We start from the raw sequence: 22,755 nt of genomic DNA, 5'->3' as shown, positions 1-22,755 counted from the left end.
TAAACCGGATTGGGAAGCAATAATTTTCTCAAATCCGAATTTAGATGATAATATATGGGCATTGATACGAGCTGTGACGACGACACTGGTGAAACGAGTTGTAGTAATCTCTATTTTGTCTTTTCATTCTCTTTATCGTTCGTTAGGTAATAATGAAATTGTTACTATTATTATGTAACGAGAGTGCAGAGGGTAAAATCATCATTACGAAATGCTGCGGCTTAAAGAGAATTTTGAATTCAAAGATGGTCTCCGCTCTTATATAAAAGACAAAACAGAAGAATTACAATACAGTATAGATACGAAAAGAGGTTTTTCGAGGTGTTCAATGCAATTGTTCTGGTAGATTCAGGTGCTTGTCCTTGGGATTGCGCATAGATGGAGTCCTCCTTCGACATGAAGTGTAAGCATTCTCTTGTAACACACATTGCTCTTCTCATCAGCCATTTTGAAGCGAAAGAAGTGCAGAAGAGCCATTGATACTATCTTCATTTGCCTGTATGCGAAGTCTTTGCCAAGACAGATTCTTGGACCAGCCTACATACATAGTCAAAGAAATATAATATCTCTGGCATTAGAAAATAATGCCTTACTCTAGGCCACATAGTTTGTCAGCAAGAGAGTGTACAAACATGAAAGGTTATGAATTTGAATGGTGATTCTGGTTGGAACACGCCGTCCTTGAGCCATCTCTCTGGCTTGAATTCCTCAGCATCTTGACCCCAAATGTAAGTCATTCTCCCCATTGCATAGGCTATGTAGTAAATATTATCCCCTTTCCTCACTCTATATCCGTCTGGAAGAACGTCGTCAATTTCTGCACACCTCATGTCCTTTGCGGAAGGACCAAAAGATAGATTAAGAAAATCTTATAATGATCAATCACAGAAGAATGTTTTTGAAGGACTTGTTTATTTTACCACAGGCAGAGGAGGGTAAAGCCGCAAGGTCTCAGACAAGGCTGCATGGAGATAGTGCATTTGATCAAGAGCCTCTTCGTTTATACTTTCAACGAAACCATCTACATCGGTTGTTTTCTCGTGACTTGATGTCACATCTCTTATTTCCTGTACGACTTTCTCCTGAACAAGTGGGTTTATGCAGAGCATGTACAAGAACCAAGAGAGTGATGCAGCGCTTGTGTCCTTCCCAGCAATCATGAAGCTCAGAATTATATCCCTCAGGTACTTATCATTCATTTTCTCCGGATCTTTCTCACTCTCCACAAGAAATCTCGATAGTATGTCCTCTCTCACAGCCTAAAGGATCGACAAGCAAACCATTTCGTCAAAAGGTTTTAAAATGGTAAATGCAATCTTTAATTAAGAGACGTAAACATAAGAGAGAACTTACAGTGTTCTGTTCCTTTGCAAGATCTTTCCTTTTAGTGGTAATTAGACTGTAGACAAATTTATCTATAGTAGCAATGCTCTTCTTGAGCTTAGATTGTGATCCAATGTTGAGAAACCATTTCAGCTTCCAAAGTGGATCAATGTATCTTAAACTAGTTGCAACGTTACTTTCATCAAAGGCTTCCATAAACTCTTCCCCTTCTTTGCTAAGCCCATCCAAACATTGTAACTCCACACCAAAACCAACTTTAAAGATGGCGTCCAGTGTACATCTCATCAACATATCCTACAAAAACAAAATGGCATCCTTGAGTTTTTGGAAATAATGAGTTTTGGTCTGGTTAGCTTTGATTCTAAACTTACTTGAGCATCAAAAGCTTTTCCAGAGAGAGCAAACTCCGTGACAAAACCGACAAGCTTAGATGCACTTCTCCTAAAAACAGAGCAGCTAAAGTCTCTTAAAACCCTAGTAGAGAACTCAAAGCTCGCAAGCTTCCTCTGTTGTTTCCATCTCTCACCATCAACAGCAAATATACCATGTCCCAAAAGATCCGCAAGGTTTTCACGAGTACTTGGTCCTTTACTGTAGTAACGGAATCTTGTCTTGAGAATATGCTCCACGTTCCGAGGATCTGCAGTTAATATCTCGCTCTGTCCCGGACTCAAGAACCTGAAAGTAGGCTTTGTCCTCGCGATCTCAGTCTGGTAATCATACAACTCGTGGCTGTGGGAGAGAAGATCGAAGACCGTGGCGTGTACCGGAACATATCTCTTGTCGTTTCGTGATTTCCCGGTAAAGATTCTGATCGTGAGATAGATAGTGAAAGAAAGAAGTATGAAGATGGTTGTTACTAGTGTAACAGCTATGCTCCTAAAAATCTCCATTTGCTTCCACGCCAACGACAACGGCTACTGAACCAAGAGATAACAGATAGACAGAGAAGATATAATATTTTATATAATGGGTGATAACAGTTTATACGATGAAGATGATCTATGCAAGGGCCACGCATGTGTACAACTCTATGTGGTGGATACAATTTGGTGGGCTGTTTTCTCTTATAAGATTGAAAAAGAAACTTAAAACGACAACGTTTTAGTAAGTCACTAACTCACAATATACGTTAGTGGAGTAGTGTTCAAATAATAACGTAGATGAAAAGAAATAGCCATTGTAATTTTAAAAAAAAGGGAAAATAATAGGAAAAGGAAAAATTAGTAAAGAAAATAACAAAGAAACTAAAATAATAGGAAAAATGGAAATCTAACTAGGATTAGTAGAAAAAAAGAGGAAAAAGGAGAAATACGAGTCCCGAGTCCATTATCTATAAATAAATGTTTCACTCTACATTATTTTGTAACGCTCTCTACTTGTAAACCCCATTATCTTCTTCTTCTATTTATATTTTGTTGTCTCTGATTTTGGTTTCGAACCGATCATCATCTCTTTCGTTCTTTACTCAGTTGTGAATTCTTCTAGGGTTTGATCTCTCTCCTTAATTGAAATCTTTTTCTTCTTAACGCGTCTCTGATTTTTTTTTAATTTGTTCCCTAAGTTAAGTTTCTCGTGTCTCGTCTTGCAGGTGTGTGTGTTTTGGAAGCGAATCTTATGATCCGATCATCATCGCTTCCACTCCTGAATCTACGGTTTGATTTTTAATAAATTGTATTAGTTGCAGGGGATGGTTGTAGCTATGTAAGTTGACTTCTTTCAATACCATACGTGATCTGTTAATGTCTGTTTTGCTTGTTTCTAGCATCAACGGTGTTGGGAGTGTCCGGAAATAAGGGTATCTGTCTTGCTTCTTTCTCTTCTTTCTTTATCCTAAATGCTGGAAGGTGACGGTGATGTTGGTAGATTTTATAAGTGATATGTTTCTGTATCAGGATTGATTGCTTCACTGAATTTTTGTTAAGGCATTAATTGCATACTAATATCCTATTTTTGATCCTTGTTTATGTAGAGAACCGTACTCTGATTCTTAGATAGATAGTTTAATGTCAACAAGGTCGATCAGTGAGAATGAAGCAAGCAGAAGATTGAAATCAGAATTCCTTATCCAGTTTGATGGTGTGAATGGGATTTCTGCAGTGTTGTCTCCATCATGTGTGGTTTTGGTCTCTGATATTAGGAGGTCCCTTGAGTAGTTCCCCGAACAGCCCTCCTGCATCATAGTAAATCTCTGTTCTGAGCGATTCATCAACCTGTAGAGAACCTCTAGAAGTAAGTGAATCCTGATGCTAGCAGTGTGCAGCACAGCCTCCGCCAATTCCGATAAAAATCCATTAGATAAAAGACATGATGAGTTGAGAAGAAAAGTGAGTAGTGTCTAAAAAGGCAAACATGGATGGATACTACTTAACCTGAGATACAAAAATCTTGAGAAGTTCACAGCTGAGCCTTTAAAGCATTTGCTTTGGCTACAAGAAAACTAATAACCATATAACCATGTCTCATCATCTCCCAATTTACATGAGAAAGAAGTATGAATCCAGAAGCAAGTCAGGTCTTCTTGGTTGCTCCTGGAGCAACTTGCACTAAATGCAATGCCTAATTTAGCATTACAAAATGAAATCTGCTGCAAAATAATATCGAAGATCGTAGCAGTCTTTGTCACAGGATCAACCTCAGACAGCTGCAGTATCTAGAGTTAAGAAATTACGACAATGGGTTGGGTTCTAATATTGTGACATGAAATAGAGAGAATACCCTCAGCTTCCGTAGGAGTAACGACATCGCTCCCCTCTCCCTTTGTGTGTATCGCAATCAATCGAGCAGAGAGAATTAAGCCAAAACCGAAATTGATTTCCAATTGCAGTGGTTCAGCCAAAACCGAAATTGAAATCGGTTTAAATTTTCGGTTCGGATTTAAACCGGGATTGGGCATATGTATTAGAGTTAATTAAAAGAAATGCCATGAACAGTAAAAAAATTTAGTCAAAATGCCACTTTATTCACTTCTTTTCCACAATGCCACAACTCTCATTTAAAAAGACAAAAATGCCCCTTGATGAATACTATGCTGCTGATAGACAAGATACAGATGACGGACAAGATTAAGATGATGGACAAGATATGGATGATTGATAAGATGTCGATAATGGACAATATGCAGATAATAGACAAAATGCAAATGATGGACAAAATTAAGATGATGGACAAGATTATATGGAGAAAGATGCCGGCGAGAAACTCAATTCTCCACTCTCATCCACATCATCCTCTTTTGGTCCACCATCCTTGACATCCTCTTTTGGTCCACCATCCTCTATGCTATCACTTTTTCCATCATCCACATGTTCTTTTGGTCCATTATCCTCCACATGTTCTTTTGGTCCACAATCCTACATGTTATCACCTTATCCATCATCTTCCATGTCATTTTTTTCTTCATCGTCTTCTCATCCTCCTCCCTATCATCTTGTTCATCATTTTCTGTATCATCTTGTCCATCATATGCTTCTTGTCCATCAACTGAATCTTGTCCATCAACTGCATCTTGTCCATCATTTTCATCTTGTCAATCATATTTATCTTGTTCGTCATATTTATCTTGTCCATCAACCGCATCTTATCTCATCCTTCTCCCTATCATCGTGTCCATCATTTTCTGTATCATCTTGTCTATCATCTGCTTCTTGTCCATCAACCGCATCTTGTCCATCATATTTATCTTGTCCATCATCTTATCCACCATCTTGTCCATCATTCGTACCTTTTCCTCCAAAACCATGAAAGAGACACAACTTTCCCGCTTCTTTGCTTCATTATTATCATGAGGGCAAAATCGTCTTTTGACATTATGCCATAAAGTTGTTTTTTGGCATTTTCTTTAAGGTTTTGAGAATGTGGCATTGGTGAAAACTTTTTTAGAAAATGTGGCATTTTTGGCAAAAATCCCTATGTATTATCGTCAGATTTAGTTGTTTGATGCTTATATGATTTTAAATTTCTAATCATCCAGAGCAGTGGAAGAGTAATGTTCTTAAGAATCTGGCTGCAAGCAGAATGTACAATATATGTTTTTTTTAAACAGATTTATAACGACATTAATCGAATGTTGAAGTGGGTTAACACTTGGTCTCAGGAAAATAGGCTTTTATGTTACCAAAACATGCATTTACAAAGTGAGCTTTGATCTCAAATGGTAAACAAGAACTAACTTAAACCCGCTATTGAGCACTAAACAGTGGAAATTAAATGATGTGATTAACAAAAACCAGAGGATGAGATATGTTTAGCCTTTGAACAATTGCCTATGAATTAACTTAAACCCGTTTTGGTGCACCGTGGACTTATACATATAGCATATCCGTAGAATTTTTGCTACTAACTAATCGATTTAATACGGTTTTATTTTATTATTTATTTGTTTACAATTAAATGGTTCATGATTTTTTTTTTTTAAAAGTAAACAATTATATTATGATTCATAACGATAGATATAGATAGAGTAGATTCATTCCATTATTGAATCTTTTGTTGATTCTTTTTTGGCAAAAGTTTTAAAGATTTCAGCAAACTTCTCACTAGGGCATCATCTTCTTCGGATTTCATCGTCTTACGCAGATCGGTCAGCAAACATGCATTTATGTTGTAAGCTAACCATCGTTGAAATAATGATTAATTTTTTTTTTCTATATTTATTTTCTCATAGGTTATTTGTGTTACCACCTTATGTCTGATCTAATCACATCATAAAAGCACTCTCGTTTATGATATCAATTGATCATAGTCAAAGTGAAAACTTTGTACATAGAATTAAGCCAAAACCGAAATTGAATCCAATTGAAGTGGTTCAGCCAAAACCGAAATTGAAATCGGTTTAAATTTCCGGTTCGGATTTAAACCGGGATTGGGCAGCAGCCTACTCGCAACCCACGCCTGTTGTTGTAAAACTCATCTTCTCCGCACAGCTCAAGTTAAGTTCCCCGTCTCTCTTTCTTTGGGCTCGCAGTTGAAATGGTTCGCCTTTTTTTTACACTTTCTCCGACGATTTCTCGATTCAGTATATATCCTGGAATCTCCGTATTAGCAGCGACTAATCCTTCTCTCAGATTACGAAAACAACAACACCATCAATTCAAAACCAAAACCCCGACTTTACCGTTAGCTTCTCCATCATCATCATCTTCACCCAATTTTAAAAGGACGCGTTTTTATTCAACCGGATCAAGAAATTTCTCAAATTCGAATTATGTTGATGATAATTTGGTTGTTCTGGGTATTGAAACTAGCTGCGACGACACTGCCGCTGCTATCGTAAGTCCTGTTTAATCACCATTTCTTCTTTTCTTCTTCTCCTTATCTTTTACACTTATGTGAACTGATATCGGTTCATTGCTTGAATTTTGTGTGTGGGGGGTTTTAGGTGAGAGGTAATGGTGAAGTTCTTAGTCAAGTCATTTCTTCTCAGGTAAAAAGATCAGTCCTTTTTCTCTTATTATTATCAGCTACAGCTATTAGAAGATTCTTTGGCGTGCATTATGTTTTACCAGACTCAACACTAATGTAACTTGAAGACATTGTTTTGTCTGAGAAACCCCTTTCACTTCTTTTTAACTCTCTCTTTGGAATTCAAAATTTGTTTCCTTTATATTCTGTAACTCGTCAAGTTTTCACATGTTCTGATCTTTGGAATTGGCGACATAAGGCAGAACTGCTTGCCCAATATGGAGGCGTCGCTCCTAAACAGGCTGAAGAAGCACACTCCCGGGTTATCGATAAGGTTATTTACACTTTCTTTTTCCTCATTCAACAGCATTGCAAGTCTACACTCAATAATGGTCCAGCTGCTTCTTTCCACAACCTAAGATATGCGTAGGTTTCAGCATTCGGACATAAATGATGATATATTGGTTGCAGGTTGTGCAAGACGCGCTTGATAGAGCCAATATGACCGAGAAGGATCTCTCTGCTGTTGCTGTTACCATTGGACCTGGTTTGAGCCTCTGTCTACGTGGTAAGTTGGAGAAACAAGTATTCACTCTTGTACTTTGAAATAACTAGTGTCGTTTGAGTTCTAACTAGGGTTCAAGTGTTTCTTTCTGAGTCATACAGTTGGTGTACGGAAGGCTCGAAGAGTTGCTGGTGAATTCAATCTCCCCATGGTTGGGGTGCATCACATGGAGGCTCATGCCCTTGTAGCTAGGTCTTGCTTAATATGCTCACTTTATGTTTTTGCTCGCATTTTGAGTTTTGTGAATTGCTCATCTGCTTTTTTCTTTGTCTTTGTAGATTAGTGGAACAGGAATTAAGCTTTCCTTTCATGGCATTGCTTATATCAGGTACATTGCTTATTGTTTTCTAAAGCAGAAAAAATTTCGCAATGGTATTTAGGTTTTGTCTAAACAGTGCTGCCCCTTTTTCTGTCTAGGAGGGCACAATGTTCTTGTTCTCGCTCATAAGCTGGGTCAGTACACACAACTTGGGACTACGGTCGATGATGCTATCGGTGAAGCATTTGACAAGACAGCAAAATGGCTCGGCCTTGATATGCGTAGAAGTGGCGGACCAGCTGTTGAAGAACTTGCTCTTGAGGGTGATGCCAAATCTGTTAAGTTTAATGTAAGTGAAACTAGTTTGTCGGTTACTTAAACAACTTACTTATTCTTGTTCTACTCTCAAAGTCAGAATCAAATATGTTACATTACGATGTTTATCAGGTTCCAATGAAAAATCATAAAGATTGCAACTTTTCTTATGCTGGTTTGAAGACACAAGTGAGGCTAGCCATTGAAGCCAAAAAAATGTAATCGTTTAAAGTAGTTAGATCTTATAGTCAGCTTAGGAAGTTGTTTCTCTGAGTTATGTTGCATATGAGGAAGCTTTGTGTTAACAAAAATAATGGTCTTTTGCTGGATGTGCAGCGATTGTAAATGTCCCCTCTCTTCTACAACAAACGAAGACAGAAGAAACCGTGCTGACATTGCCGCTTCTTTCCAGGTACACCAAATCAATCAGTGTTTTGATGTTCTTGTGAAATGCTGATCTCTAAACATGTTCAGTTTATATGAACCAGCGAGTAGCTGTCTTGCATCTTGAGGAAAAGTGTGAGCGAGCAATAGACTGGGCATTAGAACTAGAGCCTTCTATAAAACATATGGTGAGGCTTAAAAATGAGGAACAAGAAATCTCTGATTTGTTTGAACAAACGCTTCTAGACTAATATTGACTAAATCTTCAGGTAGTCTCTGGTGGTGTTGCTTCAAACAAGTATGTACGACTTCGACTCAATCACATTGTTGAAAACAAAAACCTGAAACTTGTTTGCCCTCCTCCTAGCCTTTGCACAGACAATGGTAAACAGAGCGTGAGATTCTCCTGTCTGATCGAATTAGATATACAGAGAAGAGAAATTAACAAATTCAATAATCTCTCCAGGAGTAATGGTGGCTTGGACTGGTCTTGAGCATTTTCGTGTAGGAAGATACGATCCACCTCCACCTGCAATTGAACCTGATGATTACGTGGTATGTCTTTTAAGCAAAGCTCTGTGATACTTCTATTATTTAGAAAGATGAAAAGTTTCTAACTTTGTGGGTAATGAATGTAGTATGATCTTCGACCGAGGTGGCCTCTTGGAGAGGAGTACGCGAAAGGAAGAAGTGAAGCTCGTTCTATGAGAACTGCTCGAATTCACCCGTCACTTACTTCAATCATCCGAGCTGATGATTCTCTTCAACAACAAACACAAAACGTAGCAAGAAACATAGTCTCATAAATTCCAAACCTTGTAGCTTTATTCGTCTCTCACTGTGTATATGTAACCGAGTTAACAAACGCTATTTCCGGTTAATTATTGAATCAATTTCGTTCGATTATTTGTCCCGGTTAACCTAAACCGTGTCCGGTTCATTTTACTTTTTTTTTTTTTTTTTTAGTTGGCGCCAACACACACACACACTCTCAATTGGGGCGGCGCAACTCGCCGGCGAAAGCGAATACAGTCATGGAGGCATGGAGGTTACCGTTGTCGTCTTCGATTAGAGGAAAGCTTATATCGGCCGGTTACACTAGTCTATCTTCGATTTCTTCCGTCTCTTCTTCTGATCTCGCTCGAGGTGAATTTCTAAATCTGTTCTTCGTATAGGGTTTTTAATTTTGGGGTCAATCTGGAATTGAAGGTAAATCGCAATCGATTACTCCTGGGTTGATGATGTTTAGGGTTTATATACACCTTGTTGTGGGTTTATGAGCAGATGCAAATATCACAGAAGATGAAGCATTTGAGATTTTAAAGTTGGTTAATCAATCCTCTGGATCCAGTTCTTGCAATGGAAGCGGTTCTCTCATAAATGGTAAGTTTGATGAACTCCTTTGGAACTTTGTTGGGGTTTTTATTCTCCTTCTTCTTCGTATGATGGATGATTCACTAAAGGATACGTTTTTGTTATCTATATAAACAAAGGAGCAAAGAACGCTTGGGATATGCTTCACGAAGAGGAGTCTTTGCCACGCATTACTACATCTTGTTCTGATCTTGATAACATCTTGGGTGGTGGGATTAGCTGTAGGGATGTTACAGAGATTGGTAACAAGAAGTGTGATCTTGATTGTTTCTTGTATTTTGGCAACAAGAAGTGTGATTCTTTCTATTCTTTGTCCAGGTGGGGTACCAGGGATTGGCAAGACTCAGATTGGGTAAATATTATCCGCTTTCTCTGGTTTCCTCTACTGTGAATGTATTGAGTTTTAGCTCTTAGGTTAACTTCGATTTTGATTTGTTAGGATCCAGCTCTCTGTGAATGTTCAGATTCCTCGTGAGTTTGGTGGTCTTGGAGGGAAAGCTATATATATTGGTATGTTTTCTTTTAGTTAAACGAGGATGAATGACTTGGTTGGTTGTTGATGCCTGGGGATGTTACAGATACAGAAGGTAGCTTCATGGTGGAACGTGCTTTACAGATAGCAGAAGCTTGTGTAGAGGATATGGAAGAATACACAGGATACATGCATAAACATTTTAAAGCAAATCAAGTTCAAATGAAACCTAAAGATATCTTAGACAACATATTCTACTTCCGTGTCTGCAGTTACACCGAGCAAATCGCTTTGGTTAATCATCTTGACAAGTTCATCTCTGAAAATAAAGATGTAGGTATATATACGAATATTAGTTCAACTCTGACATCCATTGATCTTGCTGCTCCAAGTATATTGTAACATTATTCGACGATCACTAAGACTCTGTTTTAATCTTTTATGATTGCAGGTTAAAGTGGTAATCGTTGACAGTATCACGTTTCATTTCCGTCAGGACTTTGATGACTTGGTCCAGAGGACTCGAGTGCTCAGCGAAATGGCTCTTAAATTCATGAAGCTTGCCAAAAAGTTCTCACTTGCGGTAAGAATGTCTGCAAGAATTGATCTGATTCACAAACACATCCATGATTTAAAACCGAATTCGCTTAAAGTAGATGTTCCATCCATAATAGACTCTTATAATCCAAAGGTTCCATAATAAAAGTGTTATAATACAATCTCAGGTTGTATTACTAAACCAGGTGACCACAAAGTACACTGAAGGCTCGTTTCAACTAGCTCTTGCATTAGGTAAACCAAACTCAAATCTTCTGTCTCTAGGTTGCTATATAATCATCAGCACTCATTTTGTAATGATTCTTAAATGTTCAATCTTGTGCTGTTTTCAGGCGATAGCTGGTCTCATTCGTGCACCAACCGAGTCATTCTGTATTGGAACGGTGATGAGCGTTACGCCTATATTGATAAGTCCCCTTCACTGCCTTCAGCCTCGGCTTCATACACAGTAACTAGTAGAGGTCTGAGAAACTCATCCTCAAGCAGCAAAAGAGTTAAGATGATGTAGTAACACACCACAACACAGTTACAAAGTACATCTGTACATGAGTAAGCTTTCTCCGGTTTAGTTTTGGTTCGGTTCTTGATTCGATGGAAGTGCATGATCTAGACTGGTCAATACCGGACTAAATAAATAATTGTAAGTTTGTAACCTTCAAATCTAAAGCAATTATGTTCTTCACCAACCCTTGCTTGTCATGAGTCATGACCATGGCTTATTGGCTTTTGCTTTGCGCACCACCAATGCCGCATTGTCAATCTTATACGTATAATATACTTTTTCAGTTTTTTGACTTGGAAAATTGAACCAAAAAAAAAGTTATGTTCGATAAATGTTAGAGCCATAGAGGATCATAGCCGTCAAGTTTGTGTCCTTTTCTGAATCCAACGGTCAGATTTTCTTTAGCTTGACGAGATCTAATTGGTTGATTCATAATCTCTTCGTCACCTTTTTTTTTGGACAAAAATGTCTTCCTCACCTAAAATGAGTTTTTTCTTCATTACTCACTCTTATTTTTTTCTCACTTCTCTCAATTCACAAGATAGAATCTACGTTCTTTAGGCACTCTCTCAAAATGGCTCCAAATTGATGTTTGTAGATTAATTTAAAATATCAATTAGTAAAAAATTACTATGCATGTTTGTATAATTCCAAATCTAATGATTTATACAATTTTCAAAATAAAATCTTTAGTATTTCATGTATTGTTACAAAATATATATTGTTAGGCATAAAAAAGAATAAAATTTTGGTAATTTATCACATTTAATAGTAATTTCCGAGATTTGTTTGTGCAGTTAAAAAATAAAATATTACCTAAACACATGTCATATTAAAACACTTTCACTAAACATATTCAAAAATTAAAATAAAAACAAACAACAAACATAACCATTTCATACATAAAATTACAAAATTAACAATATAAAACTTACAAAACAAATGTTTTTTCAAATCATCATATTTAGCATATGATTTTATTGCATAATGTTTTATCCAAACAATTTTTTTAAATAATCATATAAATTAAATTTTATTATAAAATTATAATATAAACAAAAAAAATTCAATTTGTGCTCTAATACGGGTCCTAATCTAGTTATATGTATACAATAACTACAATTCATATATTTTGAACAATAAATAATAAAAAAGCATTGTGAACGTTAACTGGCAAGAAAAACTTCCGTACACGTTGAAATGGCTATATTTTCAAAATAATTAATAATAACAATATTTCAATGCCGTGTATATATGAACATAAATTCATTTCATGTATGTAAAATTTACGCATAGCCGTTTGCGCTAGCTAGATGGGTAAATGTGGGAATTGAGTTGGTTAAAATAATAACTGATTCATTTAAATAGGTAAAATTTTCAACATCAACCAAAAAATTCAATGCTAGCGTAAATCCATTTCTCTCCATGCAATAAAAGTTATGCATATAGCCGTTTGATGGCTAGCTAGATAGATGGGTAAATGAATGGTGGTTACAATATTAACTGTTCCATTTACTATGGGGCTTATGATGAAGGTGTGATGATGGGGCTTATGATGAAGGTGTGGAAAAACGGTGGGTTGGAGAAAGTGATGGCCGTCTGAGCTACATCAAGTTTGAATATTGCAATGGAGACGTCTGGGTACCCTCAGTCTCGCAAGTTGGTGGACTTGATGGATTTGAGCGCATTAAGGATTTGATAACTCATTCCCACGGAGAGGAGCCACCAGAAGAACCAAAAGAGGTATATATGGTTCATTTCTTGATTCATTTCCTCTGTTCCTTTTTTTATTTTAATGAATCCCGTATTTTGTTTTCAAAGAATTGCTAAAGGTTTTTCTTTCTTTATTCTACTTGTAGTTTGCGATGCTCGATGATTATTGATCATGATGAACATATCATTCGCTATGGAGGTTACCGTGAAGAACCGAATATAGATGTTGATGATGATGGCACAATTTTTGTGCATACACAGTCAGTTTTCACATATTCGGTTCGTGCTCTCGTCTCTTAATTAGTTCCCAACTTATATATACTTATATATATATAATTTTGTTTTAATTTTTTTTCTTCTTCTTGGTAGCTTGAGGTCGGTGCTGATGATTTTGTCACCTCCGTTGAAGTTGGCATGTCAAATTATCTTGGTTTTCTTTCCATAGCTATGCTGAAAATTAAGACAAACAGGGAAAGAGCTCAAGTGTTAGGATACGATCCTACTGGCCCAGTGAAATATGCCAAAAGGCTCATTTTGCACAAGAGAGGTCATAAGATAGTGGGTTTCTTTGGAAGAGGTTCGGGGTTTCTTGAAGATATTGGTGTTTACTTTGAGCCAATTAATGGTGAATAAGCCTCTTTTCCTTAGTATTTGCTTTTCATTGCTACTCTTATCTTTTTTCTTTGTGTCTCTATGTCTTAGTCTCTGTCTTTGCTTTTTAAATGTATCTCTATGTCTTAGTCTGCTTTTCCTATTTTGTATGTCTCGGAACTTCGTTTCTCGTAATGGAAGTTAACAAACAGGGCCGATTCTTGTATTTTGGTGGCCTAAAGCATATTTTTTATGTAAAATTTAATAAAAAAAAATTTCATTAAAATACTAAAATATAATTAAAAATATTTTAAAAAGTTATTGAATACTTTAACAATGTAAAAAAAATCTAAAAAATAATTAAAGTCAAGGAGGAGAAAAAACAAAAACTTACCCAGCAGCAGCAATGATCGATGTTCTTGTGTAAATTTATTTAGTTTTAGTTTTATTTGAAGAAGTTGAATATTTAAATATCTAGTAGAATTTAATATTTGGAGATTTTATTGTTAAAAATAGTAATTAAACAAAATTAATTAAAAAAATTTGACAACTCTAAAAACGTAAAAAAGAAAGAAAAATAAAAACGTAATAGATATAACTGTAAAAGGGGGAGAAAAACGTATTATAAAAAAATGCAGGAGAGAAGGCTCGAACCATAGTCTTGATATATATTTGCAAAACACATAGACATCTGACCTATTTAATCTTTTAAAGATGTAGCCCTCAAAAATTGCCTATAATGTGTAGCGTAAAGCAAATGCTTTGGCTGTTTTATGGGTGGCCCGGGCCTGTTAACAAAGACTGCTAGCTGCTGCTACTACTACTACTATCACTACGAATGGTGCAAGTTTGTCTGCTTTTTAGTTTTATTCAATTAATTAGCATCTTTAATTCGGTATCAAGCGAAACCAGACTGTTTATTTTATCGGTCAATAAATCCATATTGTCATGTCAGCATGGTCTAATAATTACTTGTGTACAAGGAGAAATGTGGACAAGAGACACGTAGCTTAGCTTAAGCTACGCAGATATCAATAGCCCAACTTCCAAAATCCAAAATGTCTAAAAGTATCGTTGTAGATATCATAAACAGTACTTTCATAAAGAAATATTATATCACGATTCACAACCATCAATATTAAATTAAGCAACCGCCATTAGACTATCGTAGATGCATGCAACCGCCTCAAAAACAATAGTAATGATTAGCATATATTTTTGTTTGGAACAGAAGTGACACAACATCTCTCACCTATAACGATGCCTAAGAGCTTCTCCAACGGGGCCTTTTATCAAACCTCTTATGTTAAAATTGGGCAAAAAATAAATCAAAAAACACAGAAAAGAATAAAAGGCAATTCTAATTTCGGATCAAAAAGAGGCAGCTCTTATTGATACGGGTCAGCTTCTTGTTCGATGATGTCCCGATAATATCTTCCTTTTTCTTCCTTTTTCTCTCTCTATGTCCCGATAATATCTCTGTGAGATCGACCATCAGAACGATAATCGGAGGAGATGTATGGTTATCTGAGGTGATCAGACGTTTTAACATCATCTCCACCGTCGCCGAGTTTCAACGTCGACTGTGGTCAGCGAATCGGCCAGTCGATTCATGGAAAACGACGAGTCTCCTTCACCAAATCGAGGCTTATACAATTGTCTTTGTCATGGTACGTTTCTATTTTTGTTTGTATGAATTAGTTGTTTAGAGATTTGGGTATTTGATTTTGAAAATTAGGGTTCTTCATATCTTAATTTATTTATATGATAGGCATGATGATTAAACTTAGGATTAATGAAATTATCCATGATTGAAGATGAGTTTAGGCATATATTGTTTGATTCCATCGGTCTTGTCTATTGTTTGAGAGTAGGAGATTGGAATTAATCTGATCATCATGACGATTAAGTTTACTGGTTTGCCAGGTTAGTGTTTCTCCAGGGAACACTATCCAAATCGAGAAAAAAGAATGGTTAATCCAGAGACTAATCGTAATCTCGTTGCCAAACATATTATAGAGTTCATCTTGAAGGTAGTTTGACAAAACGAGTTTGATAGAGAATCACAGAATTCTACGGTTTCAAAAACATGAAAAAGTCTGATTTTTTTCTTCTGGTTTTTTTTGTCAGATGATGATGATGATACGAGAAGCAGAAAAGTCGGAATAGAGATGAAGAGACAGAACAGGAGAGGAGCTTTGAGTGTGATTAACCAGAATCTCGTTGGTTCAAAAGCTTATCCTTGCGTTGTTAACAAGAGAAGAGGTTTATCTCACTACATTAACTTATGTGCAGACCTGATTTTGTTTTTGGCTGAGTAAAGAGAGAAGATCTGAGATTGTTTTTGAATATGTGCAGACCTCAAGAAGAGACAAAGAAGGTGAATCAGTTAATCTATCAGTGACTTGTTCGTAATTTAACAGATACTCATCAAACATTATGAATTACAACTATCTTCTTTACTTGAAACAGCTTGAGATCTTGGCGTCGTTCTTGATCGAGCTTGCCCTTGTGGACTACGAAATGCTTCAGTATTCACCATCCTTGCTAGCCGCCACTGCAGTGTACACAGCTCAATGTACAATCCATGGCTTCAGTGAATGGAACAACACTTGTGAATTCCACAGTCACTACTCAGAACATCAGCTCCTGTAAGTCATTATTATCCATTTGCACAAAAGGAAATCCTAAAAGATTGATCTTCATAACGAAATCACATACATAAACTGATCTTTGAGTCGATTTGTGTTTGTTGTTGCAGAGAATGTTGTAGAAGAATGGTTAGGCTGCATCAGAAAGCTGCAACGGATAAACTAACAGGAGTACATAGGAAATACAGCTCCTCCAAATTCGGATACATAACAACAAAGTATGAAGCTGCACTCTTTCTTGTGTCAGATTCTCACTAAAGAGTAGAATTATGTTTTACTTAAAATAATTTCATTTCATAAATAATATTTTTTTTCAAAATTAAGAATCCAATAAGAGCTTCACCATTGGAGTAGCAAAATTTTAATTAGTCTTTCACAAGTTCTTATTTCCAAAAAGTACAAAATATATCCTTAAAAAAATTAAAAAACCTCAAAATAACATCCTAACCGTTGGAGAAGCTCTAATGATCTCTATGATCGATCGCATAGGCAAATTTCACAGCAAAAGATATTTTTAAAGATAGAGCTAATAATATGAAGCCACAAACATGCGAGCTAACCATCAATGATGGGACATGCTTTGTTTCCATTCTTCACTCTACGTCTCTACCATTAGGAATGGAACAAAGTTTGTCTGCGTTTTGGTTTTATCAGATTTATTCTTATCCTTATATTCGTTATTAAGTGAAACCGGACGACTTTGCTTATTTTTGTCGGTCAATAAATCAATTTCCTCAGGCTAATTTGAGAGTATGAAACAAGCAAAACAAAATCATAAATTCAATTTGATTTTACGATTGTGGCACATTTATAGCTTCAGTTTGATTTGAGAAAAGTATGTTATTTAATGATAATTGCTAATATTCTTGAAAACGATAATTAGTAACATTTAGGGGTATACATACTTTGATAGTTTGATTGATAACAAAATTGCACAAAAAATATTTGCGTATACAAAAAAGTTCATGCATGTATAGCACAGTAACACTTTCCAATTTGGCAATTTCTGTAGTGAAAAAAAAAGTAAACAAAAATTGAAACTAAAAAGAAAAAAGAAAAAAAAAAGACCGATCATCCATTGGAAACTTTCCATTTTCTAATTAAGAAAGAAAACGCCACAAAGAAAACTTTCCATTTCCGATCACGTCTTCTAATTAAGCGGTTTGCACTGAAACTTTCCATTTTTCTAATTAAGAAAGAAGTGAAAAATGCCTTGTGTGATATATATATATATATATATATATATATATATATGGGATATTATGTTTCTAGGGCAATCACTACCACGCCGCAATGCAAGATTCACAACCGTGTACATCACTTAACCTAGACCATGCTGGAAACTCCATGACAACCTTTCTTCTTAAGCTCACCTTCGAGATACTATCGAGGCTTCCGGCTAAATCTGTCATGAGGTTCCAATCCGTGTCGAAGCTGTGGCTCTCTACCATCCATAGTAAAGATTTCGCCCACGCCTTTCTTATCCAGTCTCCGATCCGTGTCGAAGTTGTGGCTCTCTACCATCCATAGTAAAGATTTCGGCGACGCAGTGCCGGCTTAAACATATTACATGCTCTGGACAAACTAAAAAAAAATGCCCCTTAACCTATAGAAAAATTTACTCTGTTGCAAGTTGAACTTGTTTTTGTTTTTTTGTTTAATTAATTGGTCAGGTGTCGTTAAGTTTAACTTAAAAGAAAATTGAAATTAACGGAAAGAATTTCATAAATTTGCTATAGGAAGGTGTTTCACTATGTTTATGTTAATTTAACTCTAGTCTCTAGCTATATCTCCCTTATATCAGACTTAAATAGAAGGAACGAAAGCGTAGCCGTAGCGTGTGCCGGTTGCTTGGAGAACAAACTTCGTATACAGCGAGAGTTGTGAACTCCATTTAAATTATTCGTAAAGAAAATTGAAGATTACTTACGATAAGGTTCCTCACTAAGACTCTGAATAACCTTAGTGAAAATTGCATTATGATCACTAATAAGACTCTGTTTTAATCTTTTATGATTGCAGGTTTTAAAGTGGTAATCGTACACGAGTGGTCTCAATCACAACACATCCATGACTTAAAAAATCGAATTAGCTTAATTAAGTAGAGGTTCCATCCATAATAGACTCTTGTAGTCCAAAGGTTCCATAATAAAGTGTCTTCCTCAATTGAACAAGTGGATCGAGTTCGCCATGTCCCGAAACGTTGAGAATTTGTCACTAGCATTCCCTCATCTTCATCAATCCCTCATCGACTACAGTATTCCTGATTTTTTTTACACCAATTCATCGGTTAAGCAACTCCATCTAGACGGATGTACTCATCTCACTACAAGTAGTTGCTCCGTGTCTTGGGCATCATTGAAGAAACTCTCATTGGATTCTTGCGATATCTCTGAAGAATCACTTGCCAAGATTCTATGTGGTTGTCCGGTCCTCGAAAGCTTAAGATTGTTTGGCTTCACGCTCCTCACTCAGCTTAAAGTTGTTGATCTCAGCAAGTCACCGCGTCTATTAGAAATCCATCTTTCCGGGGTTCAAAATCCATATATACATTACCTCAGATTGACAAGCAATCAGTACCCTGTTACCTTAGTTGATGTCTCGTCGTTAACCAAAGTTAAACTAGACTTTTTCTTCTGTCCAATTAAGGACCGGCTCGATGCTGATTTGCTTCAAGTCATGGCGCTAGAGATGCTAAAGAAGTTAAAGACTGTAAAGAAGCTTACTTTTGGGGAAAACTTTCTTAAGGTATGCTGATTGATTAGTTTCCATTACTTGTCTTGCTCTAGAGTTTCGTGATTCGGTATATATATATATTCACACTACTAGTATTTGATTGTGCTTTTGTAGATTCTATCCCTTGTCGAACTCCGAGGTGTTCCTTTTCCGATATTAAAGGCTCAAGTTTTGACGCTCAAGACAAATTTCTCCCAGTATGTAATGCATGGGATAGTAAGGGTGCTACAAAACTCACCTCAACTAAAGAAGCTAACCCTAAAACGTAAATCGAACTATGGCATCATACCGGTATGTTCACCTTGAACCACCTTTTTTTTTTTTCCTTGACCATTCAAGCTATTGACGAGCTTGAATCATCATCCTAGAACGTTTTGAGTTCGATGAACCTGAGATATTGATCATCTGTTTACAGGACAAGCATCTTGACTACTACTTGTATTCGCATAGTTTGAATCTGAATCGATACAGGATCCTTAGGGAAAGTTGGCCACTAAGGTCAAAGCATGTGTCTTTCTTCATGAAATATTTGCTGAAAAACACAAAGAGATTAGAGAAGATGGTCGTAATTGGACTGAAAGATGATCTTCAAGGAAGAGGTTTTGAAAAGTTGCTTCAAATGGTTCCAGTGCTCTCACACGACAACAATGTAGCCATTGTGTTCACCTAAACCAATCCGAAGTTGCTTCAAAACAGAGTATCTCATATCTTCTTCTTACAGCCAAATAAAGAAATTTCAAAATATGCTTATGTTTTCTTTGTATTTGATTTACTTCAAAATCCCATTGGTAATTTGGTATTCTGTACTTTTATGGTTGAAGTTTTCCTTTTCGCCAAAACATGAATTTCCATTTTGGTTGTCAAAATTTTCCTAATTTACATTTTTTTTACATCAATTTACTAATTAACTTATCATTTATCAATTCCAAAAATTCACAACTAAAAAAAGCCCATTAACTTTCTTAAGGCCCAATAGAAAATAACATTTCTCTCACCTACCAAAGAACAAAAGAGCCTCTCTCTCTCTCACCACTTGCTTTCTCGACTTGTTGACGTGAACACCTAACTAACACGTGTCATGTCATGATTGGGTATGATCAATGCTCTCCTAACCAGACCAGAGTCGTAAGAGTTGGGTTGGTGAAAGATTTTGATGGATGCCTTCTTCTCCTCTCACCAACTCCCCCCAAACCCCCTAATAGTGTAAAGCCGCCAAAGTTTATAAATTTCATTTTCTGTAATCAGAAATTTAGACCAAAGCAGAGTTAAGAAAGATCAAATCTTTCTAACAACAAGTTTTCTCCAATGGCACAAGCTAGCAGAATCTGCAATGGTGTACAAAACCCATTCATTATCTCCAATCTTTCAAAATCCAATCAACACAAATCGCCCTTATCGGTCTCGTTGAAGACGCAACAGCAGCAGCCTCGTGCTTATCCGATTTCGTCCTTGGGTTTGAAGAAGACTGGGATGATGATGATTCTAAACGGCGGTTCTAAGATTCGTCCTGTTAAGGTTATGGCTTCTGTTTCCACGGCTGAGAAAGCGTCTGAGATTGTGCTTCAGCCCATTAGAGAAATCTCGGGTCTGATTAAGCTTCCTGGCTCCAAGTCTCTATCAAATCGGATTCTGCTTCTCGCCGCTCTCTCTGAGGTATATATATATATATATATATATGTCTCCGATTTGTATCGTTTTTCTTCTAGCTTGAGGATGAAAGATAGAGACTTTACCATTTTGGCTGTCATGTTATAGGGAACTACTGTAGTGGACAACTTGTTGAACAGTGATGACATCAATTACATGCTTGATGCGTTGAAGAAACTAGGGCTTAATGTGGAAACTGACAGTGATAACAATCGTTCCGTAGTTGAAGGATGTGGTGGGATATTCCCAGCTTCCGTAGATGCAAAGAGCGATATCGAACTTTACCTCGGAAATGCAGGAACAGCCATGCGTCCACTTACCGCTGCAGTAACTGCTGCAGGTGGCAATGCAAGGTAGATTAAAGGAGTTGATGCTTCTGAGTGAGTTTTTGATGTTTATAGAATGGAGCTTTGTGTTGATATATTTATTTATTCGATCGGTTTATTCCAGTTATGTGCTTGATGGGGTGCCTCGTATGAGAGAAAGACCTATTGGAGATTTGGTTGTTGGTCTTAAGCAGCTTGGTGCTGATGTTGAATGCACTCTTGGAACTAACTGCCCTCCTGTTCGTGTTAACGCTAATGGTGGCCTTCCTGGTGGAAAGGTGTGATCTTACAAATGGCTTGTGTGATTTTGAATCTAGAAACTTACTTTATGAACACTTGTAGCAATGTGATCTCATCATAGCTTAGCTTGTCCAAGTTTCATTTATTAGTTTGTTGTTAGCGGATAGATCCTAAAGAAGTTGGGGTTGGTGTGAAATTGATTTCTCTAGTAGTGATTACTTTTCTTTCTCAGTTACCTTTTTGCTTGTATGATTACTTGATTGACACCTCAGACATATATTGCATTTGCAGGTGAAGCTCTCGGGATCAATTAGTAGTCAGTACTTGACCGCTCTGCTCATGGCAGCTCCCTTAGCTCTTGGAGACGTCGAGATTGAGATAGTCGATAAATTGATTTCTGTTCCATATGTTGAAATGACACTGAAGTTGATGGAACGTTACGGGGTTAGTGCCGAGCATAGTGATAGCTGGGATCGTTTCTTTGTCAAGGGCGGGCAAAAATACAAGTAAGAGTTATTATTTTCTTCCTTACCTGAAATCACAAACCTTAGATTGACAATATAATGTAAAATGGTGATATGATTCAGGTCTCCCGGTAATTCGTACGTAGAAGGTGATGCTTCTAGTGCTAGTTATTTCTTGGCTGGCGCTGCCATTACTGGCGAGACTGTCACTGTTGAAGGTTGTGGAACGACCAGCTTGCAGGTACTATCTCTACTCTGAATCATCAATGATGATACTAAGTTTATAATGCAATTCGATCAGCTCAAACTTTTGTCTCTCTAAGGCTTTGTCAAGTTGTGTGAACTTATTTTGAAGAATCTAAACTCAAATTTTTGTGATGTCTCAAGGGAGATGTGAAATTCGCAGAGGTTCTTGAGAAAATGGGATGTAAAGTGTCCTGGACAGAGAACAGTGTGACTGTGACAGGCCCACCTAGAGATGCTTTCGGAATGAGACACTTGAGCGCTATTGATGTCAACATGAACAAAATGCCTGATGTAGCCATGACTCTTGCCGTCGTTGCTCTCTTTGCCGATGGTCCAACCACCATTAGAGATGGTAAGTAAAAAAAACTCTCTCTTTAGATTACTGTTTCTCAATATTCATGGTCACTTAATAGTTCATTCTATTTGGTTAATATAGTGGCTAGCTGGAGAGTAAAGGAGACAGAAAGGATGATTGCCATTTGCACAGAGCTTAGAAAGGTAAGATTTCCCCCTCGTTTCTCGGTTTATAATGCTCGTTCTAAGTAAATCAGTGCACAAATTTTTCCTCTTTTTGTGTTCAGCTGGGAGCTACAGTGGAAGAAGGTTCAGATTATTGTGTGATAACTCCACCAAAAAAGCTGAAACCAGCGGAGATTGATACATATGATGATCACAGAATGGCAATGGCATTCTCTCTTGCAGCTTGTGCTGATGTTCCGGTCACCATCAGAGATCCTGGTTGCACCAGAAAAACCTTCCCTGACTACTTCCAAGTCCTTGAAAGAATCACAAAGCACTAAACAATCGAAACACCACTGTCTTTACTTTTTCGATCCAATGCTTGCTTATCTGTTTTCCATGTTTCTTGCCTCTGTAACATTATTAGAAACCGAGAGTATTGTTTGTGTGTGTACGTACTGGAACTGAGTGAGATGCAATCATTGAATCAGTTTTTTGCTCTTTAT

General features: G+C 36.9%; 5 protein-coding genes and 1 pseudogene across 9 annotated transcripts; 5 read left to right on the top strand and 1 right to left on the bottom strand.

Moving 5' to 3' along the window:
• Positions 1-231: 231 nt before the first annotated feature.
• On the bottom strand, positions 232-2,384 carry LOC104784807 (cytochrome P450 704C1). The gene is made up of 5 exons (XM_010509894.3): positions 1,716-2,384; positions 1,354-1,638; positions 921-1,259; positions 633-833; positions 232-537 (listed from the first exon to the last, which is right to left on the bottom strand). Exons 1-5 carry the CDS (start codon positions 2,235-2,237, stop codon positions 349-351), a joined length of 1,536 nt encoding a protein of 511 aa, XP_010508196.1. The 5' UTR covers positions 2,238-2,384; the 3' UTR covers positions 232-348.
• A 3,844-nt stretch (positions 2,385-6,228) lies between these two features.
• On the top strand, positions 6,229-9,176 carry LOC104784805 (putative tRNA N6-adenosine threonylcarbamoyltransferase, mitochondrial). Of its 2 annotated transcripts, none has more exons than XM_087512936.1 (13): positions 6,229-6,615; positions 6,725-6,769; positions 7,011-7,081; positions 7,219-7,315; positions 7,414-7,504; positions 7,591-7,640; positions 7,730-7,920; positions 8,019-8,104; positions 8,223-8,298; positions 8,375-8,458; positions 8,540-8,654; positions 8,737-8,825; positions 8,909-9,176. In XM_087512936.1, the coding sequence occupies exons 4-13, from the start codon at positions 7,249-7,251 to the stop codon at positions 9,074-9,076; spliced, it is 1,017 nt and encodes a 338-aa protein (XP_087369062.1). In that variant the 5' UTR covers positions 6,229-6,615; positions 6,725-6,769; positions 7,011-7,081; positions 7,219-7,248; the 3' UTR covers positions 9,077-9,176. The 2 variants fall into 2 exon arrangements, with proteins under 2 accessions (XP_087369062.1, XP_010508193.1); XM_010509891.3 differs by having other exon boundaries at positions 7,007-7,081.
• A 66-nt stretch (positions 9,177-9,242) lies between these two features.
• Positions 9,243-11,360, top strand: LOC104784806 (DNA repair protein RAD51 homolog 3-like). Its single transcript, XM_010509893.3, has 9 exons — positions 9,243-9,416; positions 9,555-9,653; positions 9,764-9,886; positions 9,963-9,996; positions 10,084-10,154; positions 10,223-10,449; positions 10,568-10,699; positions 10,842-10,908; positions 11,007-11,360. The coding sequence occupies exons 1-9, from the start codon at positions 9,305-9,307 to the stop codon at positions 11,180-11,182; spliced, it is 1,041 nt and encodes a 346-aa protein (XP_010508195.1). The 5' UTR covers positions 9,243-9,304; the 3' UTR covers positions 11,183-11,360.
• Positions 11,361-14,574: 3,214 nt separating this feature from the next.
• LOC104784804 (cyclin-B2-2-like) lies at positions 14,575-16,450 on the top strand. Of its 4 annotated transcripts, XR_015598192.1 has the most exons (6): positions 14,701-15,150; positions 15,407-15,513; positions 15,611-15,745; positions 15,839-15,860; positions 15,953-16,131; positions 16,242-16,450. XR_015598192.1 is itself a non-coding variant. In XM_010509890.3 (5 exons), exons 1-4 carry the CDS (start codon positions 15,093-15,095, stop codon positions 15,975-15,977), a joined length of 240 nt encoding a protein of 79 aa, XP_010508192.1. In that variant the 5' UTR covers positions 14,575-15,092; the 3' UTR covers positions 15,978-16,131; positions 16,242-16,450. The 4 variants fall into 4 exon arrangements, 3 of the variants coding, with proteins under 3 accessions (XP_010508192.1, XP_010508188.2, XP_010508187.2); XM_010509890.3 differs by lacking the exon at positions 15,407-15,513 and having other exon boundaries at positions 14,575-15,150; XM_010509886.3 differs by having other exon boundaries at positions 14,656-15,150; positions 15,611-15,860.
• A 1,871-nt stretch (positions 16,451-18,321) lies between these two features.
• LOC104788756 (F-box/LRR-repeat protein At3g03360 pseudogene) lies at positions 18,322-19,537 on the top strand (annotated as a pseudogene).
• Positions 19,538-19,880: 343 nt separating this feature from the next.
• Positions 19,881-22,754, top strand: LOC104784800 (3-phosphoshikimate 1-carboxyvinyltransferase, chloroplastic). The gene is made up of 8 exons (XM_010509880.3): positions 19,881-20,520; positions 20,623-20,867; positions 20,965-21,118; positions 21,372-21,586; positions 21,668-21,785; positions 21,932-22,142; positions 22,227-22,288; positions 22,372-22,754. The coding sequence occupies exons 1-8, from the start codon at positions 20,173-20,175 to the stop codon at positions 22,588-22,590; spliced, it is 1,572 nt and encodes a 523-aa protein (XP_010508182.2). The 5' UTR covers positions 19,881-20,172; the 3' UTR covers positions 22,591-22,754.
• Position 22,755: the final 1 nt, after the last annotated feature.

This window comes from Camelina sativa, chromosome 5, assembly GCF_030686135.1.
Source record: "Camelina sativa cultivar CO46 ecotype springtype chromosome 5, ASM3068613v1".
Lineage (NCBI taxonomy): Eukaryota > Viridiplantae > Streptophyta > Magnoliopsida > Brassicales > Brassicaceae > Camelina > Camelina sativa.
The sequence above is the reverse complement of the archived record's forward strand: the minus strand, read 5'-3'. Positions and strand labels throughout refer to the sequence as shown.

Bases quoted from the DNA above. Each gene is read 5' to 3' on its own strand.
- LOC104784807 (XM_010509894.3), bottom strand. From the start codon at position 2,237: ATGGAGATTTTTAGGAGCATAGCTGTTACACTAGTAACAACCATCTTC. The intron at 1,260-1,353 runs GTAAGTTCTCTC...TCGATCCTTTAG, and splicing joins TTGCAAAGGAACAGAACACT to GCTGTGAGAGAGGACATACT. The intron at 834-920 runs GTAAAATAAACA...CCTTCCGCAAAG, and splicing joins TTTACCCTCCTCTGCCTGTG to GACATGAGGTGTGCAGAAAT.
- LOC104784805 (XM_010509891.3), top strand. From the start codon at position 6,316: ATGGTTCGCCTTTTTTTTACACTTTCTCCGACGATTTCTCGATTCAGT. The intron at 7,505-7,590 runs GTCTTGCTTAAT...TTGTCTTTGTAG, and splicing joins GCTCATGCCCTTGTAGCTAG to ATTAGTGGAACAGGAATTAA. The intron at 8,299-8,374 runs GTACACCAAATC...TATATGAACCAG, and splicing joins ACATTGCCGCTTCTTTCCAG to CGAGTAGCTGTCTTGCATCT.
- LOC104784806 (XM_010509893.3), top strand. From the start codon at position 9,305: ATGGAGGCATGGAGGTTACCGTTGTCGTCTTCGATTAGAGGAAAGCTT. The intron at 9,417-9,554 runs GTGAATTTCTAA...GTTTATGAGCAG, and splicing joins TTCTTCTGATCTCGCTCGAG to ATGCAAATATCACAGAAGAT. The intron at 10,700-10,841 runs GTAAGAATGTCT...ATACAATCTCAG, and splicing joins CCAAAAAGTTCTCACTTGCG to GTTGTATTACTAAACCAGGT.
- LOC104784804 (XM_010509886.3), top strand. From the start codon at position 15,831: ATGTGCAGACCTCAAGAAGAGACAAAGAAG. The intron at 15,861-15,952 runs GTGAATCAGTTA...TACTTGAAACAG, and splicing joins CTCAAGAAGAGACAAAGAAG to CTTGAGATCTTGGCGTCGTT. The intron at 16,132-16,241 runs GTAAGTCATTAT...TTGTTGTTGCAG, and splicing joins TACTCAGAACATCAGCTCCT to AGAATGTTGTAGAAGAATGG.
- LOC104784800 (XM_010509880.3), top strand. From the start codon at position 20,173: ATGGCACAAGCTAGCAGAATCTGCAATGGTGTACAAAACCCATTCATT. The intron at 20,521-20,622 runs GTATATATATAT...GTCATGTTATAG, and splicing joins TTCTCGCCGCTCTCTCTGAG to GGAACTACTGTAGTGGACAA. The intron at 21,587-21,667 runs GTAAGAGTTATT...GATATGATTCAG, and splicing joins AAGGGCGGGCAAAAATACAA to GTCTCCCGGTAATTCGTACG.